A 17,673-nucleotide genomic window follows, 5' to 3' on the forward strand; every position below is an offset into this window, starting at 1 on the left:
TATATATGTACAATTTTCTAACTAAATGCTTCCGCGTTTCAATAGCTACATTCTGGTTATTATGGACAGGGTTTTCACCGTTGTCTGTATCTCAAGAGGACTTGGGGAGAAGGCTCAGTCAGTTGGTAAAGTTTTTGCTGCACCACCACAAGCTTGTGCGTTCCACTCTCAGAACCCACTTTAAAAGTCAGGGCGCGGTGGTATGCGTGTGTAAACCCAGCCCTGGAGAGGCGGCGGCAGGCCCAGGCTAGCCAGCCAGCCTAGCTTAAATTGGTGAGTTCCAAGCCAGGAGACACATCTCAAAACAAGGTTGAGGTTGAGCTCGGGGTTACACGTGCCAAGCACACATCTGCGCACACACTCGCTCCCACGTGAGCACACACACAAGGATGAATTCTGATCACTACCAGGCAAGACAGAGAGAATGCAGTAGGTTGCCTAGTGTCAATGGCAATTGCTTGTAAGACTCCGGGTCATTTGGAATCAAGCCAGGTGCCCACGGTGACGAGGGCGGACTCTGTGGGCAGGCTCTAACGTCCTTGCCCTCCGCTTCGTTTCTAGAACTACCCGGCTACCCTCCTTTGTCTTTTCTCTCCACTAGGATATCGAGGAGACCATGAACACGGCCCTGAACGAGCTCCGCGAGCTGGAGAGGCAGAGCACGGCCAAGCACACCCCGGACGTGGTGCTGGACACCTTGGAACAAGTGAAGAACGCCGCCGCCCCGGCCACGGCCACGGAACCGCTCAGCCCGTTGCACGGGGTCGCCCCCAGGAGCTCCGAGCCTCAGATTCGCCGGAGCACCAGCTCCTCCAGCGACACAATGAGTACTTTCAAGCCGCTGCTGGCTCCCAGGATGGGCGTGCAGCTGAAGCCCCCAGCCCTTCGGCCAAAGCCTGCTGTTCTTCCAAAAACAAACCCCACTGTAGGGCCCGCCGCACCTTCCCAGGGCCCCGCAGACAAGTCTTGCACGATGTAAACAGACAAAACAAACCAAGGTCGTGGGGGGAGGGGTCTGAGGGCGAAAATGGAGTAGTGACGAGAGTCCGTGATCCGTGCTGTTCCCTTAGTCTTGCGCTTCTAACTGGAGATCTTTTGGCTTTTTCTATGTTGTCGAATGTCTGGGACCAGCTAAGTTAACAGGGGCATTTGTATTTTGTAATTTTTTTCAATAACTGGACACGTCATTTTAAAGACAGTAGAAACACGCAGACTTACTTGAAAACTCCAATGCGGCACCCCTTGTACCGAAGGTAACACCTCCCCTCTCCCCACCCCCCAGACGGCACAAGTTCGGACTCACCTTCGCTCCGGGGAGCATCCTGGAAGCAGGAGAACCCGAGTCCCAGGTCTCACTGGAGTGTCACCAGCCACGGTCCCGTGGGAAGAGCACTCACTGTCCAGGAACTGACAGCAAGCACCCCTGACCACCCGGAGTGGGGCGCGGCAGCTGTTGGAGGTCACAGAGGGAGCCTCCAGTGGGGCTTATGGTCCCTGGCTGGAAGGGGTTCCCTGATGGCCCCTTCCATGAAAGTAATTTCCCTGGACACAGAGAGTAGAAGCTCGGGTACTGATTGAACTGAACCTGGAAAAGGCCGGGAACGTGTCCAAGGCTGTTGACGGCTCCCTCCAAGAACATGAGCAGGCCCTGAAGAGGGCCAGGTCCACCCCTACACACAAAGACCAGAGCAGCCGAATTTCCAGTACTTTCTGGTTACACGGCAAACTCCTGAACACTTGTTGAATAACTGCCTAAGAAATATTTCCACCTTCCCTTAACCCCAGTGTTCTCCTTTATGGCAACGGAAAAAACAAACAGGAGAGGAATCCGAGCCTCGCTGATGGTGTGACTAAGGCCTGGGTTCCTTTACGCTGCAGCGGCCCAGTGATCCCAAACCAGAAACCCCAGCTCTGCCCCTCACATCTCCCTCTGAGCCAAGCCAGCTGGCTACCACGGGCGGGAAGTGACCTGTGGCGCCAGGATAGTTTCTTCCCAGTTTTGTACCTCAGAATCGTGACTTCTGTTCTTGTCCTGTTCATATTTGCTTTTTGGATTTTTCATTGTGTTCTGCACAGAGCTCCTACGGTCAAATGGGCTCAGCTAAGGGACGTCCTTCCCTGGCATTTTAGCACACAGCCATTTTTCTTTATCATGTAGTTACGGTATTTTTCTTCTATCATAAAAACAAAAAAAGATGGTAGATTTGTGTGTTTGGTTCTGGGGACCGAACCGGAGGCCTCTTGCATGCTAAGCATACACTCTACCACGGAGCTGTCTATCCCATCCGTTACCCCCGAGATCATTCAGAACACAAGTGTTCTTCCTGAGGTACAGATCACCATCTGCATAGGAACAGCAGCAGCAGCAGCCGTTGGCGGCTGCATTATCCGAACCTCCTGATGAAGCCAACGGATGGCTCAAAACAAAGCCCATAGGACCCACCTTAATTACCTTCTAGGTTTAATTTCAGACCGGCAGCCAGTTGCCTAAGATTAGCCATCGCCAATGATAATTCACGCAGAAACAAACCAAGATCCGTACTAAAGTCAAGGTCATGACCGATCCCTACCTCAGTTTGCCGGTCTAACCGTTCTGTTGCAGAGAAAACTCTTGATGGGATGTTCCCTTTCAAAGCTGCGCTCCTCGTTCCACAAATGTACTGAAGACATACTCCCCACTCCCAGGGACTTCGGGTGTGCTAAGGTTTTAAACCCCAAATTTTCACAACTACTCTTCTTGGCCATTTTGAAAAAGAAACCATAGAGACCGGCCAGGACAGCGCTTTGACTGACCCCTGCTTTCCTTGGAAGTTTATTGTCTCCTAAATGAACCCACCACTTATTAGAAAACAAAACGATTCTTAAAACCATTTTTTCTTCTTTGATGGAAGATGCCAATGAAGGCAGAAGGAGCTAGCAATCTTTGGGGTTTGTTTGTAAATGCCTTTCTTAAGCTTTTAGTTTTGCAGATCTTACTCCTCTACAATGCCTGCACACACAGCTCTCTGGCAGTCCCCCACCCCACCTTTGCTGCTATCTTTTGTGCATCCATCCATGTCTTTCTGCCCCCTATATCATGACTCTACTGCCTTGAATGACAAAGAACATGCTTTTGTAGATGCCTGGGCCTCTTCCTCCAGGAAATGGCACTTAGTAGACTCCCATCCCTCCTTTCTTTTCTCCATCTTCTCTCTTGTAGTCCTGTTTTCATTTCTGGACTTACTTTTGTCTCTCAAACAAAGATTATAGCCTCCAGCAAAGCAAAGCAAAGAGTATAGCCTCCAGCAAAAAGCACTTGCCTATCCTTTCTTTGCTTAGGGATGGGTCAACAGTTTTACTTTTTTCCTTCTGACATCACCACCCATGCACAGGATAGTTTAAGATGAGCCGTTCCCCTGCACAAAGGATCATGAACGCTGTCAGTAAAGCTCACTAAAAGCTGTAGCCGCTGAAAAGGGTCACCCTGCAAGGACCTGGCTTAAGTCACAGATGTAGCACAGTGGGAAGGCACAAGGAAAGGAAGGAAGCGAACCCTGAGGGGGGAGGGGCTCAGTGCCCTCCCCCACCTCCAGACCTCAGTGATTATTTGGTAAGAAAGTTGTGGTCCACAGCAATAACTGATTCCACATACACAAAATATTCATAGCCGGTAGAACCCCGTGTTTGCGTCCCGTCCATGGAACCCTAAGGGAGATTTGGAAAGCCCTTTGATGTGAGTTGAGGTTTTGGTTGCTAGCTGCTTACTGCACATTCTCTGATGAGTGTCACGCAAACTTCCAAACCGTTGAGACACTGTGTAAAGCTCAAGCACCTGTCGCATGCGAACATCACTGTCCAACAGTTTTACTTGCATTCACACAACATAATCTAACTAAGGTGCCCCGTGAGCCACCCATAGAATAATTCATAATGAGGGCCCACCATGCTGTTACCACACTCCTGAGTAATTATCAGTGGAAGATGAACTCCCGAGGGTCAGACGGTCTCCTTTAAGTTTTCTGTCTCTATACATTTACCATTCCCAAAGTGGCTTTATAATTAAAAGGGAAAAGAAGGTGGGTTGGTGGTGGTGGTCTTAGCATTTGGGGTTGCTCAGCCTCTGATGTCCACAAGCCGAAGGAACCATGGCATGAAATCCAACAGTAAAGAGGCTATGAGCCCACTGAGTGCTCAGATTTCGATTATTTACTCCTGACCATAGCAGAAAAGACCTGAAATGCAAGAAGTGCATTCTGGACGCCATTTCTCTGTTCTCTGCCACTCTGAGACACAGATAGCCTAGACCTGAAGGCTCTACCCATGTGCAAACAGACTGCCCCTACTTCAAGTCATCCACTGAGCTGAGAGCCCCCTCAAGCTCCAGCACAGGCTTGCCGCAGGGTGACAGGCACAGAGAGTCACGCCAGAAGTTGAGCTGTCACTCGTCCTAGGACACTTAAAAAAAAAAAGGTCAGTGGTATAATCAAAATGGGTACCTGTATCTTTAAATTACGTAGGGAATTTTGTATGTTTAAATCCTTGTACTGGGTTCCAGAATGCTTATCTTAGAAACTAGTATAAGAAAAATATATAAACTGTGCATCTGTGAATGCCCCCACATAGAGCATTCATCTAAGTTCTCCGTGTGTAGTGTGATGGTTATTGTAGATATTTCAAGCGTAGTAGGTGCTGTGGGACAGGGGAGACTGCTTTCTCTCTGCGTTCTTAACGGTAACTCCTGCCCACGTCATGAAGCCAGTGTTACCCTCCCCTGTCAGTTCGGTCAGTCGCAGTACTGGCAGCTTCCTGCTTGTGACAGTCACCTAATTGTGTCGGTGTACATCAGTCGTATGTACATGTGAAGTGCCTTCCTATCTTAGAAGAGTCCTGCCTTGCTCTCGTACTGTTGCCCACGCCGCCCCGCCCACCTCCTTCCGCCACGCCCCCACGCCCACCTCCCCGCGCCTCCGTGCTCAGTAGTGTGCGTCTCGTTACCCTCATAGATGTGACTGTGCCTTTATCAACCGACAGTTGGCCCCCTGCCATCCATCCCGTCCTTCCCATGATGCCCCGTTCACACTGCCTCCCGCCGTCCTCCCCCATTCTCCACTGGCTCTCCAGTACATCCCCTCTTCTCTGCGATGAGAAAAGGGGTGCTGTTACAGTCCCGGAAGAAGAGAACATTTCGTTCATCTGTTATGACAATGCACTTTTCTGTATAGTACTGCACATTTTTGGCATGTACCGTTACAGGCTTCGGTATACAGTTGGATTTGTTCTTGAAGGTGTAGCTTTATAATAAATATGGTAGTTCTGGCCACCTTTGTCTGCTTTCAAATTGCTGTGACTCTGTAGCCTCTGTCTCTTTCTGTTTCACTGTTTCCCTAGAGAGCTGGGTTGCATTAAAGAATGTGAAAATTTAACCTTTTTACTTACTTTGTTTGAGACAGGGCCTCTCAGTGTGGCCCTGGCCATCCTGTAACTCACTATGTAGACCAGGCAGATCCACCTACCTCTGCCAGGATTAAAGGCAAGCTCTGCCATGCCTAGCTCCTATTTTTTTTTTTAATATTTTTGTTTCATGTCAATTTTGTTCATGCATTAGAAAGTGAGGCCTGGTACACACAGCCTTATCCAAGGAGCTGCAGTTTTTCAGAGCCGTGCTTGGGGACACAGACTCCTCCCCACAGGAAGACCTGTCAAGCTAACCTTTGTTTCATTGTACTGTACGGAAGTAGGACTCTCAGCAATGACTCTGTTTAGATTTGCCCATTTATCAACATTTTAATTTCAAACATAATCGCCAGCCCTTCAGGTCAAACTGAATCAGTCTTGTGCCAGACTGAAAACTGTCAAGTGTGGTGCTTTTCAAAATGCCGTATCAATCAAAATCCATTTCAATTGAAATATAAAATATGTACAGAAAAACAATGTGCCAATCATCGGTGTAATGGTTTTTTGCAAAGAAACACTGGGGCTGAGGCTTAGTTTTGTGGACACTGGACTCACTGTCGGATTGACCCAAGCTGCTGCTGGCGGCCTTTCTTCAGTGCCTACTTTCCTTACAGAGGTTAGTCTTCAGGCCACTTACCAGAACATTTCCAAGTGACACTGGAAGAGTGTTCAGTCGGCAACCCACGCTGACATGCCTGTACTCACTGATACTATACCTTAAGTAGTTGGGATAGCTGAGAAGAAAATTTTCCCGCGCTTGATTTGAAAGTATTTAAACTATCCCGAAAAGCCTGAGACTATGGCAGATTCCATCCCAGGGGTCTTGTGTCCGTATTCGTTTTGTTGGTTTGGGTTTGCATTTCTTTGTGTCGCCATTCTAAGACAGACTGGCCTTGAACTTGTGATCGTGCCTCGGCCTTCTACTTGCTAGCGGTGACCCGCCACACCTGGCTCTTCTATCCCTGCTTAGAGTTCAGAAAACGACTTTGATGAATAAGCGCCGTGAAGTTCCTCCGTTTCTCCGTAGTCTTCAGCTCTGAGTAGCCATCAGAAAACCTGCTTTTACAGTAGAGAACAGCTGTCCTGTGAACGTGGGTGCCTGCTCTCCAGCACCGACTGAAGGCACCAAGTGAAGGCTCGCGTGTAGGAAGGTGCGCACGCGTGTAGGAAGGTGGCGGCGACCACGCCCCCCGGAGTCTTAGGCAGTTTGTTTCGTTTGGCGCAAACACCTTGTTCAACACAAATCCCCTGGTCCTTTTTTCTTTCCCTGTGCCCCAGGCCTCACTCTGGGGTTCCAGGCACGCGCCACGAGCTCCGGTTATTCGGAGCGAAGGCCAAGCTCGGTGCCTCCCATTCGCCTCCACCATTGCCGCGACTGACCTCTCAAACACCTGCTCCCCTTCATCGCGGTTACCTGCGCCCTGTCGGTCTTTCTGCACGACAGAGCGAGGTGGAGTCATCGGAAACGCAGCGTGTGTGTGCAGACTTGTGTACCTGATAATAGCTGACACATGCCGAGAGCCAAGCCCACGCTCCTGACGCCCATTCATTTAATCCCCCCGAGAAAGAGTTTGAGGCCCGCCTGGGCTACAGAACAGACTCCAGGCTAACCTGTCCGGAGAGACCCGGTCCAGAGAGGCGGGAGGGAGGTACAGTCAGCATGTGAGCTCGAACCTCCGTCCTCAGGCTTCCCTTAGAGGAGCTGCTGTGTTCCGCCCCCTGGGAGATACTCGGTTGTTACAAGCAGAAGCTGTCCGGAGCTCCCTCTGCGGCAGGAGCACTCCCGCTACTCTGTATCCTCAGAGTTAGCACACTGCTAACAGAACAGCAAGTCAGTAGAACGGAGACAAAGCCCAGCTCTGTCACCTCTGACCTCCGCCCACCAAGTCAGCCGCCTAGTCCAGCATTTCCTCTCACGAACCCCGAGTTCCGGCCACCCTGGGGGGCCTTTCCAAACAGCAGGTGTGCTTCCCGCGACCAGGGAGCGGGTCTCCTGTGCTAAGACTCACGCACCCTGGGCCCATGCTGTTTCAAGCAAGAACATAAGCGTGTTTTTAAAAGCGGAATGAAGTATCACCCCACGACTATAAGGACAGTCGCCATCACACACGTGAGGGCGCGTGCGCGCTCACAGACACAGATACCCACACGTGCACAGCCACAGACAAAGCAAGCTCAGCAAGAATGTAGGCAGACTGGAGACTTTGGCACTGTGGAGGGAAGGGGCAGTGTGGCGCTCACTGTAGAAGACAGCATGGACAATCCTCAAAAACAGACTTTTCATAGGATCGCCCTCTCTCTTCCGAGATTGATCCGAAACACGGACAGGCAGACCTAGAAGAGACTGGCACACTGCTGTTAGTGACAGCAGCCCAGGTGTCGGGTAGCAGAAGACCTAGACGTGGGACGGAATATTATTCGCACTTTTCAGAACAGGAAGTTCTGTCACGCACTACGATATGGCTGAACTCTGAGAATAGTATGCTCCATGGAATGAGCTAGTCGTGAAAAATTAAGATAAATACCCATCCCTCAGCTCCCATCAGGGGTTGAAAGCTGCCAGGCACTTAGCAGATAGATTCAGAGTTTCCAGACCTAGAAAAAAAGGAACAGAAACGATGCATCATACATGTGGGATTTTTTTTTTTTTTTTTTTTGAGGCAGAGATAAAATTTATTGTGGGGTAGCTTTAAAACTGCAAAATTACTAAAACCCGCTGACTTGCATCCACAAGGGTGGTGAGGTAATGCTCTGTGAATTACCTATCAATAAAACTGACTGGAAGCTTGTCCTCTGAGGACAAGCAGCGACCGCTTAAGCCACAACTCTAAGGGCAGTCTGTCCTGCTTCTTACTAGGACTCACAACCCCAGCTCATCTCCAGTCTCCTGCTGGGGTAGGGAAAGGCACCACAGCTGCAGCTAGAAAAACTGTTGAGCCCTGAGCACCCACCCACACACACACACACTTCAGCTTTGCCTTCTGAAGGCCGGCTTGCAATCGAGTGTTGAGGCTTTAGGACATTTCCTTGTTCTCTAACTCAGGATCCAACTTTTTCTAGGTACCAGTCAATCACTGCTCCCCCTTTCTCTCCTCTCCTCTCTCTCTCTCTTCCTTCCTCTTCTCTCCCTCCTCTGTCCCTCTCCTTTCCCTCCCTCTCCCCCTTTCCCTACCCCTCTTATCTCCTTCTCCCTCATCTCTCCCCCTACTCAGTATCAAAATAAAAATGGACTGAAAAGACCCAACCCAAACTTACCCTGCTTTATTGGTTTCAGATTTAGAAACAATGGGAGAAAATATTTAATCTTATTGGAATTTCAATGTTCGTATTAAGGAAAAGTGTTTTCAGTGCTGGGGAGATAGTAGTGTTTGTCCAGCATGTGTGATATTCACTCCCATGTAACACACACACACACACACACGCACGCACGCACGCACGCACGCACACAGAATCAGAAACAAGCAACAAATACCATCTGTTCAGGATGAGAATGGTGTGATACAAGATGTGCTACAAATGCCTATTAAATAAACAACATACCAAACAAGAGTAAAACACACAACCATGCTCTAACAGTTCCACTCAAAGAAAGAGCTGCTACAATCTAGTTTGTCAAGAGTGCGAGTGTGTAGTACACGCTTTTAATCCCAGCACTGGGAGGCAGAGGCAGGAGGATCTCAGTGAGTTGGAGGCCTGCCTGGCCTACATTGTGAGTTCCAGGGCAGCCAGAGCCTCAGAAACAAAACAAAACAAAGCAAAAGATCAGGACTGTGTTAATGACAAAGCCTTTGGAGACCTCTCGGAAACCCTTCTGCTCAGGGTTCTTGTGTGACCACTGCAAATTTCTGTCATGGAATGACATCCCTGATTTCCTACAGCCAGTCACAAGATGGGCATCTTTAGATCGGCCTCCATTTCTGCGTAGATCACAGTTTGATTCCAATTGAAGTTAGTGTTGGTGCTCTGGTTTTCTCTGCAGGAGAAAAGCACGGGGCAGGATGATAGATTTCTTTCCTGCCTGCAAACACTTTGGTGCTGAGCTAAAGAAAAGGAGGAGGCTCAGCAGGATGGCTGGGTGGCAGAAGCACCGGCTGTGAGAGCCTGACAACCTGAGCTCCAGCCCTGGAATCTACGGTGAAGAGAGAGAACCCACTCCTGAAAGACATCTCCAACCTCCACACACACAAATCGACGTGTGCATGCTTGCATTCACACATGCACACATACACACTAATACACACATAGGCATGTGCACACCAGTGCACACACATAGGCATATGCATGATTGCATTCACACATGCACACATACACTAATACACGCATAGACATGTGCACTCCTACACACATACCCACACGCACAACTGCACTCATTAGCATATATGCATCTGCATTCACACACACAGAGATGCACATATTGACACATGCACACCTGCATCCATCCACACACACACACACTAATTAATAATAATTGTGAAAGAAAAGGACACTACCACTAAGACTGACAGCTAGCAGCTCTGTCATAGTAGGCACGCAGTGAGCCCACTTGTCATTAACGTGGACACAGACTTGGCCTGCTGCAGGAGCGTGCTCACGAACAAAGACGGCCACAATTCTTTCTCTTGTTTTTCTGTGTCCATGATGTAATGATAAAGAAACACAGGGGAAGTTTATGAGGTAAGGTCAAGGGATGTTGCAGCGAAGAGGAATTATGGGATGAAGCTTGGGAGATCTGGGGTTCCCTAAGCCGGGCCTGGCATCTCTGCATCAGCTATCTGGCACTCCTGTTATCTGCCTCTCCCCCTGACCCCTCCTCTCCCTCCCTTGCTCTCTCTCACCTTCCTTCACCCTCTCCTTTTCTGTCCCCCTCTCTGCCCCTCTCTCTCTCCCTCCCTCTCCTCTGTCTCCAGCCCCAGCCCCCCCACCCCCATACACATCAGATTCTTCTTATCAGTGTCTCTGGAGAATATAAAGGATATTATTATCATTGTTCATGATTTCAAACAAAATGGACCGACTGGGTAATTTAAGCAAAGGTAAATGTGTTAATAGCACTGTTGTTAGCTTAGAAGACCCCTGAAGAGTGAGAGCTGAGGTGTGAAAAACCAGTCAGCATTCCAGCTTGCTTTCTGTTGCTGTGATAGGGACATTGTATCTCTGGATTTCAGGCATGGCTCAGGACACACAGCTCACACACTGCCCATAACGGGGCGCTCCCCTTGCTGACCCATGCCATGTCCATACTCCCAGGCCAGTTCTGCAGCTCAGGTAAGGCTACAACCTCAGTGATCACACAAGCAGTGAAAGATGTCCACAGGCCAGTTCCCAGTGCCAAAACACAGTACAAAAGGTCAGGATCACACACACACACACACAGAGACATGCACACATATACACACACACTGACACACAACATTAAGATGAGAATTACTGAGATGAGCCCTGGAACACAGAATTTTTTTTTTAAATCATAAACTCATAAATGTGGTCAAAGAAGTTGTAAAAAGAGGCAAATCCCTCAATGAACTTTTAAAGGAATAGAAATAAACTTCAGAGTAAAGTCTAAGAAAACAGCTGAATAAAATTATGAGGACAATTCAGAACTTGAAAAATGGACTCAGTAAATAAATTGAAATACTGAAGAAAAATCAAGATGAAATGGAGATGGAACTGAAAAATTCAACAACCCAATTAGAAAACAGAGTAAACTCTTACCAGTAGAATGGAAAACATAATACCAGGACCTGAAGACAAAAGAGAGGAACTAGACTGCCAATGAGAAAGAAGGCTGGGTGTAGTGCTGTGTGTACATGGTCCAGAGGCAACAAAGGAGGATCTCTGTGAGTTCAAGGCCAGCCTGGTCTACAGAGTAAGTTTGAGGATAGCTAGGGCTGCATAATAATACCCTGTCTCTAAAAGAGAGAGAGCAAGAGAAAGAGAGAGAGAGGGAGAGAGGGAGAAGGAAGGAGGAAGGAAGGGAGAAGGAAGGAAGGAAAGGAAGGAAGGAAGGAAGGAAGGAAGGAAGGAAGGAAGGAAAGAAGGAAGCAAGGAAGGAAAAAAGCAAGGAAGGAAGGAAAGAAGGAAGGAAAGAAGGAAGGAAAAAAGCAAGGAAGGAAGGAAAGAAGGAAGGAAGGAAGGAAGGAAGGAAGGAAGGAAGGAAGGAAGGAAGGAAGGGAAAATTCTAGGTGTGGAGAAAGGAGAGGAATCTCGAGATGACAGCATGGACCAGATCTTTAGCAGAATCACACAAAATAACTTCCCTCTAATTGAGGAAAGGCGTACACAAGTGTACATACACAAACACCACACAGAGCTGCACATAGACAGGACCAGAAGAGAAACCCAGAGCACATAACAGTAAAAACACTAAATGTACAGAACAAAGAGTACTGAAAGCTGCAGAGGAGGAAAACGACAAGTCACATGGACAGCATACTGCAAACCCCAGGTACATGCCAACATGGATGGGGTGAATGTCTCAGGACCCCAACCCTAGATGAGGAGCTACAGGCCATCTTTGGCTAGTGAGACAGATAAGCTCTCTTCAGTGATGAGCCAGCCTTACACACTTCTTTGTTCAAGCATCAGTAAATGTTAAATGGTCTCAGTAGGCCATTTATTTATGGCGTATGTGTAACAATTAATGAAGAAGTCATTAGTTTGAGACCAAGTGACAGGGGTGCTGGAGAAGCTAGCGAGAGGGGACAGGGGTTGGTGAAATTGACATAAATACCACATTCCTGTGTGAAATTGTACAGAAAATAAAAGTTATAAAATAGAAGAAGAAAAGACTTCTGGTTGGCAAAATGACTTACTGGTAACGGCACTTCCTTCTCGAGCCGGGCTGCCCGAGTTCAACCTCCAAACCCACAGGGTGGGCAGGGAGAACTGACTCCACTCAGTCATTATGGCCCCCATAAATGTGTGTGGCAGGTGAACACACACAGATACACACACACAACATAGAGACAGACACACACAAAACACAGACACATGCAACACACGCACATATATACACTATACAGACAGATCCCCCCGCAATACACACAGACACACAACACACACAGACACACACAATACAAACATGTATACACACTACACAGACAGCCCCCCCCACGCAACACACTCAGACACAAGCACAGACACACAACTGCACACAGACACATATATAGCACACACACACAATACAGAAAGACAAACATACACACACATACACACAAACACACACACACACACACCGAGAAACACAAATACACACAGATACAATTTAATTTTTTAAAGTTAAAAAAAAAAAAGAGCAAAACACTGACCCAAACCAACCTGGGGGCTGCATAGGTTTGAATGAGAAATAGTTCTCGGAGGCTCAGGTATTCGCCCACTTGCCCCTGCTTGGTGGAGGTTTAGGAGGTGTGGCCTTGCTGAAGGAAGTGCATCCCTGCAGACAGATAGAGCCTTGCCCTACCTGCAGCTCGCTCTCCGCTCTGTGCAGTGTTGGAGGGTTTTACTTCAGTGCTGCCTGCTCGGCCACCAGCCCACCAGCCACCGGATAGCCAGGCTTCCCTGCCGTGATGGGCTCCTCCCCTTCCCGATCCACAAACTCACAAAGTAAGCTCCGCCTTCCATAACTCACTTTTGGTCATCGTGTTTTATCACAGCAACAGAAAAAAAAAAAAAAATACTAATATGGGGAGAAAGGGGCTTATTGGATGGCACTTCCATTTCACCGTGTGTCACCGAGGGAATCTGGAGGCAGAGACTGACGCAGAGAGCAGGAGAGATGCTGCTTTCGGCTCGCTCCCTCTGGCTTGCTCATCTGCCTCTCCTGGACAGCTCAGGCCCACCGACTTAGAGATGGCACTGTCTCCAATAGGCAATGGAGAATGTCCTATAGACATGGCCATGAGCCAAACTGATGGAGGAAGGTCCTCAGCTGTGGCTCCCTCTTTCCAGATATGTCAGCCTGACAACCAAGACCTGCAGCACAGGCCATCGAGTCAAGCTGACACACAGACATACCATTGTTAAACCCTAACCTTGCCTTCTCTGTCCGCAAGATTTCGTGGTGACGTTGCAATATAAAACATAGTTCAACTTCTAAAAGTTCCCGAGTCTTTAACATTTTCATATTTTGAAAGTCCAAGGTCTCTATTAAATACAGTTCCTTGTTGTGGCACACACCTTTAATCCCAGCACTCTGGGGGTAGAGGCAGTTGGATATTTGTGAGTTCAAGGCCAGCTGCTTATCATTTCCAAGTCATCCATGGCTCTACAGTGCTGCCCTGTCCCCGTACAAAACAGAACATAGTCTATTCACTATGGAACTCTGTAAAATCAAAAATAAATTACAGCCTTTCCCATTCCAAGCGGGGAGAACTGGGGCACAGTTACAATCCTATCAAAGTGAAACTAAAATCCAGGCATGTAAACAGTTCAGTGTTTGACATCATGGACTCATGCATGATCTCCTGGGCTGCAAAGGGCTTGGGCAGTCACATCTCTCTGATGTGACAGAGCTTGCCCAGGAGACTCAGTCTGGCTCCACTCCACTGCCCTTGGCAGTTACCTTGTGGCCCTGGCACTTCTGGTATGCTGGGGTCTCTACCGCATCCGAGCCTGCACCCTCACCAGCTGTCTCTCCTAACTTCTTCAGGGACTCTGCCCCTGCCACATGGTACTGGCCTCACCCTATCACCACGGCCCCTTCAGTCCTGGGGTTTTCCCTGCACCTTCACCAGTGGCCTCTCCTGGCCTCTCAGAGTGCTCAGCCTCACCTCCTCTCTGTTCCCTCAAAGCCACCACCTCGTTGAAGACTCATAGCCATTGCCACATTTGGCATCAACTTGAGAAGTTGCCTTGGCCACATCTGGATTATGCTTCCTGTGTCCTGACCCCGAGGAAATGCTCTCCAGAAGATTTATCTCACTGATGCTAGTCTCCTTAATCACAGCTAATTTTTCACACACACACACACACACACACACACACACACACACACACACACAGCACGTGTTGTCCCATTGAAGCACAGGATTCACTTCCACAGAGGCTGGAGTCAAAACATTCACAAATGGCACTGATAGTCTATGGGGGGTTCTCAGACTTGGCTTTGAAACTTCATAAGCCGCCCACATCTGCATCAACCTCAGTGTTCTTCCCATCTAAGCTCCCACAGAGCAGCTCACTAAGTTCTAAGAGCTCAACAGCTCTTCCAGCCCGAAGTTCCAACTACTTCCATTATCCTCCCCAAAACAGCGCAGTCACTGGTCAGGTCACTCACTGGAATACCAATTTCTACTCCAGTTTGCTTGCTGTTACTGCGATAAAAGATGAAACAAAAGAGGGGCTAGAGGGTTTATCTGGTTTGTGCTTTCACCTCATACTCCCTCTTTGAGGAACATGAGGGCAGGAGCTAAAGGAGGAACCTGGAGGCAGGAACTGAAGCAGAGACCATGCCGGATGCCATTTACCAACTCCCTCCCTCTGGCTTGCTCAGTTACTTTCCTTGTACAGCCCGGGTAGCTGCCCCCATGCTACATCATGGAGCCATGGAGAAAATGCTCCCACAGACATACCCACAGTCCAGGCTGGTGAAGGCAACACCCTGGGGAGTAGCTTTGCTATTCCCTCTTCTTGGATCTACCAAGTTGGCAAGGAAGATTACCTCTCGCGATTATCCGATAGGAACGCCCTCAGAACTGTGCCACAGGCGGGATTCGAAGACCCCACGGCCTCTCCCTCTATCCCGGGGTCCAGACCCTTCTTACACAGCTAAGGCCTACCTGCTTAGAGCTAGCACACACCCACTAGCTAGCTTTCACCCCGGAGAGGGGAGAAAGCTCTGAAACAGGTCACCCTACAGAATGGTGGCCGTGGCAGCCTAACAGATGGGATTGTGGTTTCTAGGTGGATGGAAGCATTGAACACACCAAGTCCACTTCAACCAGACAAATATCTTCATTTCTCCTGTACTGCCTTTCCTCCTTCAAGGTCCCGGCATGCACTCATTCAGAGGTCAGTGGCTGGCCACTGTCTTAGGCTGACAACCATCTACCTCTGCTTCTCCAAGGACAAAGAACGCTGTTGTAATAAAACCTAAATGGATTAGCAAGAAGTTACTTTTGCTCAAGAGTGTCAGCTTTCCTGCCTCGTGTTGTCAGAGACACTGGGAATTTTAAGCTTTTGTGTAGATTTGCAGTAGTTCTCAGCATTCCCAACACTGAGACCCTTTAATACAATTCCTCATGTTGTGTGACCCCCCAGCCATAAAATTATTTCATCGCTACATCATAACTGTAATTTTGCCACTGTTGTGAATTGTAATGTAAATGTATGTGTTTTCCAATGGTCTTAGGTGACCCCTGTGAAAGAATCAGTCAGCCACAAAGGGGTTGTGCCCCAGGTGTTGAGAACCACTGAATTAGAGGGAAGTAGACCCCCTACTAAGAGACAGCCTTAAATCATGCCCGTTCTCCCATCTGCTCTTATACCTTTATTCAATGATACTCTGCTTTTCACAGATTCTTTCCAGTGTCCATCTCGCTAGGCCAAGGAAATCCAGCCAAACTCTTAAGTCCATTAAGAAGTGCCTTAGGCAGTGGTTCTCAACCTTTGGGTTCATGACCCCATTGGCAAACTTCTGTCTCCAAAAATATTTACAGTTCAGTCCATAGCAGGATTACAGTTATAGACTTACAACAAAAATAATTTTATGGTTGGGGTCACCACAACATGAGGAGCATTATTAAAGTGTCGCAGCATTGGCAAGGTTGAGAACCACTGTCTTAGGAGCTGGGGTGGGGGTGGGGAAGCTGGCTTGCTCAGCAATTAAAAGCACTTGTTGCTCTTAAAGAGGACCAGAGTTCAATTCCCAGAACTCATATGGGGTGGCTTACAAATACCTTAACTCCAGCTCCAGGGCATCTAATGGCCCCTTCTGCCTCCTGCGGCACCAGCACACATGTGGCATACACATACAGAAATATACCCATATGCATAATGAAAAATAAACATCGATCTTTAAAAGAAATTGCCTCACAGTCTCACTGGCTACTCCGGTATCCTCCTGTTGCATAGAGAACGGTTCAGTATTTCTTCTCGTTTCATGAAGCTTACCACCCTTTTAAGCCCTAGCCATTCCCTTTAAGCCCTAGCCAGAGAATGGAAACACGATGTTGCATTCTATTGTGGGCTGTAATATGTCTCCACAAACATCTTATACTGAAACCTTGAGGACACTGCCTCAGATGTGACTGCATTTACCAATAAGGACTTTCAAGAGGGAGTGAGTTAAAAAGAGACCGTGAGGGGATGCCCAATCCTGTCTGTCTGACTAGTGTCCTTTATGAGACTATTGGAGACAAAGGGGATGTAAGTCTACAGAAATGGCACATACCCACAAACATGGGGAGAAGCATCAGGAGGAGCCACGGCTGACATGGTGGTTCTGGCCTTCTGGCTGCAGAGCTGTGAGGACACATCTCTGCTGTTTATGCCACCAGCCCGTGCTGCTTTGTTTCAGCGGCCCTAGACGGGCACGGGTATTGCATGGAAGCTCAAGCAGGAGAAAATTCCAGACATACCCTGTAAGGGAGTGTGGACAGAGTCGGTAATGAATTCAAAAAATGTCTCAGGCCTCTTCCTGGGCCCTCGTGTTCAAGTGGTATGTCTGAATTGATGCAGAGCTACAAATTAAAGGGAATTCTCTGAAGAGTTTCCTTCCAATTCTCCAGGGAACTTTCCAGCATGGTGGGCTTAGAGAATCACTATTATTAATGGCATGTAAAACTCCTGCAGGAGCAAACTGACATAACAAAACACACCAAGAAGTCTTTGCTCTAGAACTCATCAGTACAAACCAAAGTAACCCCCCCCCCCCAAAAAAAAAAACCAGATAGGATAATTAATGCCTATAATCCTAGCACTCAGGAGGCTGAGGCAGGAGGATGGTTCTGAGTAGGAGGTCAGCCTAGAGTACACAAGGAGTTCCAGTCAGGGGCTACAGAGGAAAACCTCATCTCAATAAACAAATAACTAAGAAAACTTGAGGTCCATAAATTCAGGGTTTTTTCAATATTTTTTCTAACTTCCCTTTATAAGAGAAGATTAATTTTATTTTCATTTATGAGTGCGTGTGTGTGTCTGTGTATCTGCCACATGTGTTTGGATGCCAGAGGAGGCACTGGATGCTGTGGAGCTGGAGGTACAGATGGCTGTAAGTCACTCAGAGTGGGTGCCGGGGATCAT

General features: G+C 48.3%; 1 protein-coding gene across 3 annotated transcripts in view; it reads left to right on the plus strand.

Annotated features, from left to right (window-relative positions):
- The window catches only part of Srgap1 (SLIT-ROBO Rho GTPase activating protein 1), a 258,275-nt gene extending 252,978 nt beyond the window's left edge, over positions 1-5,297 (plus strand). For all 3 annotated transcript variants that reach the window (XM_021655170.2, XM_021655176.2, XM_060371008.1), the window contains exon 22: positions 602-5,297. In XM_021655170.2, coding sequence (XP_021510845.2) covers positions 602-979 — 378 coding nt within the window. In that variant the 3' untranslated portion in view covers positions 980-5,297. The remainder of the gene's footprint in view (positions 1-601) is intronic.
- The last annotated feature ends 12,376 nt before the right edge of the window (positions 5,298-17,673 follow it).

This window comes from Meriones unguiculatus, chromosome 17, assembly GCF_030254825.1.
Source record: "Meriones unguiculatus strain TT.TT164.6M chromosome 17, Bangor_MerUng_6.1, whole genome shotgun sequence".
NCBI lineage: Eukaryota > Metazoa > Chordata > Mammalia > Rodentia > Muridae > Meriones > Meriones unguiculatus.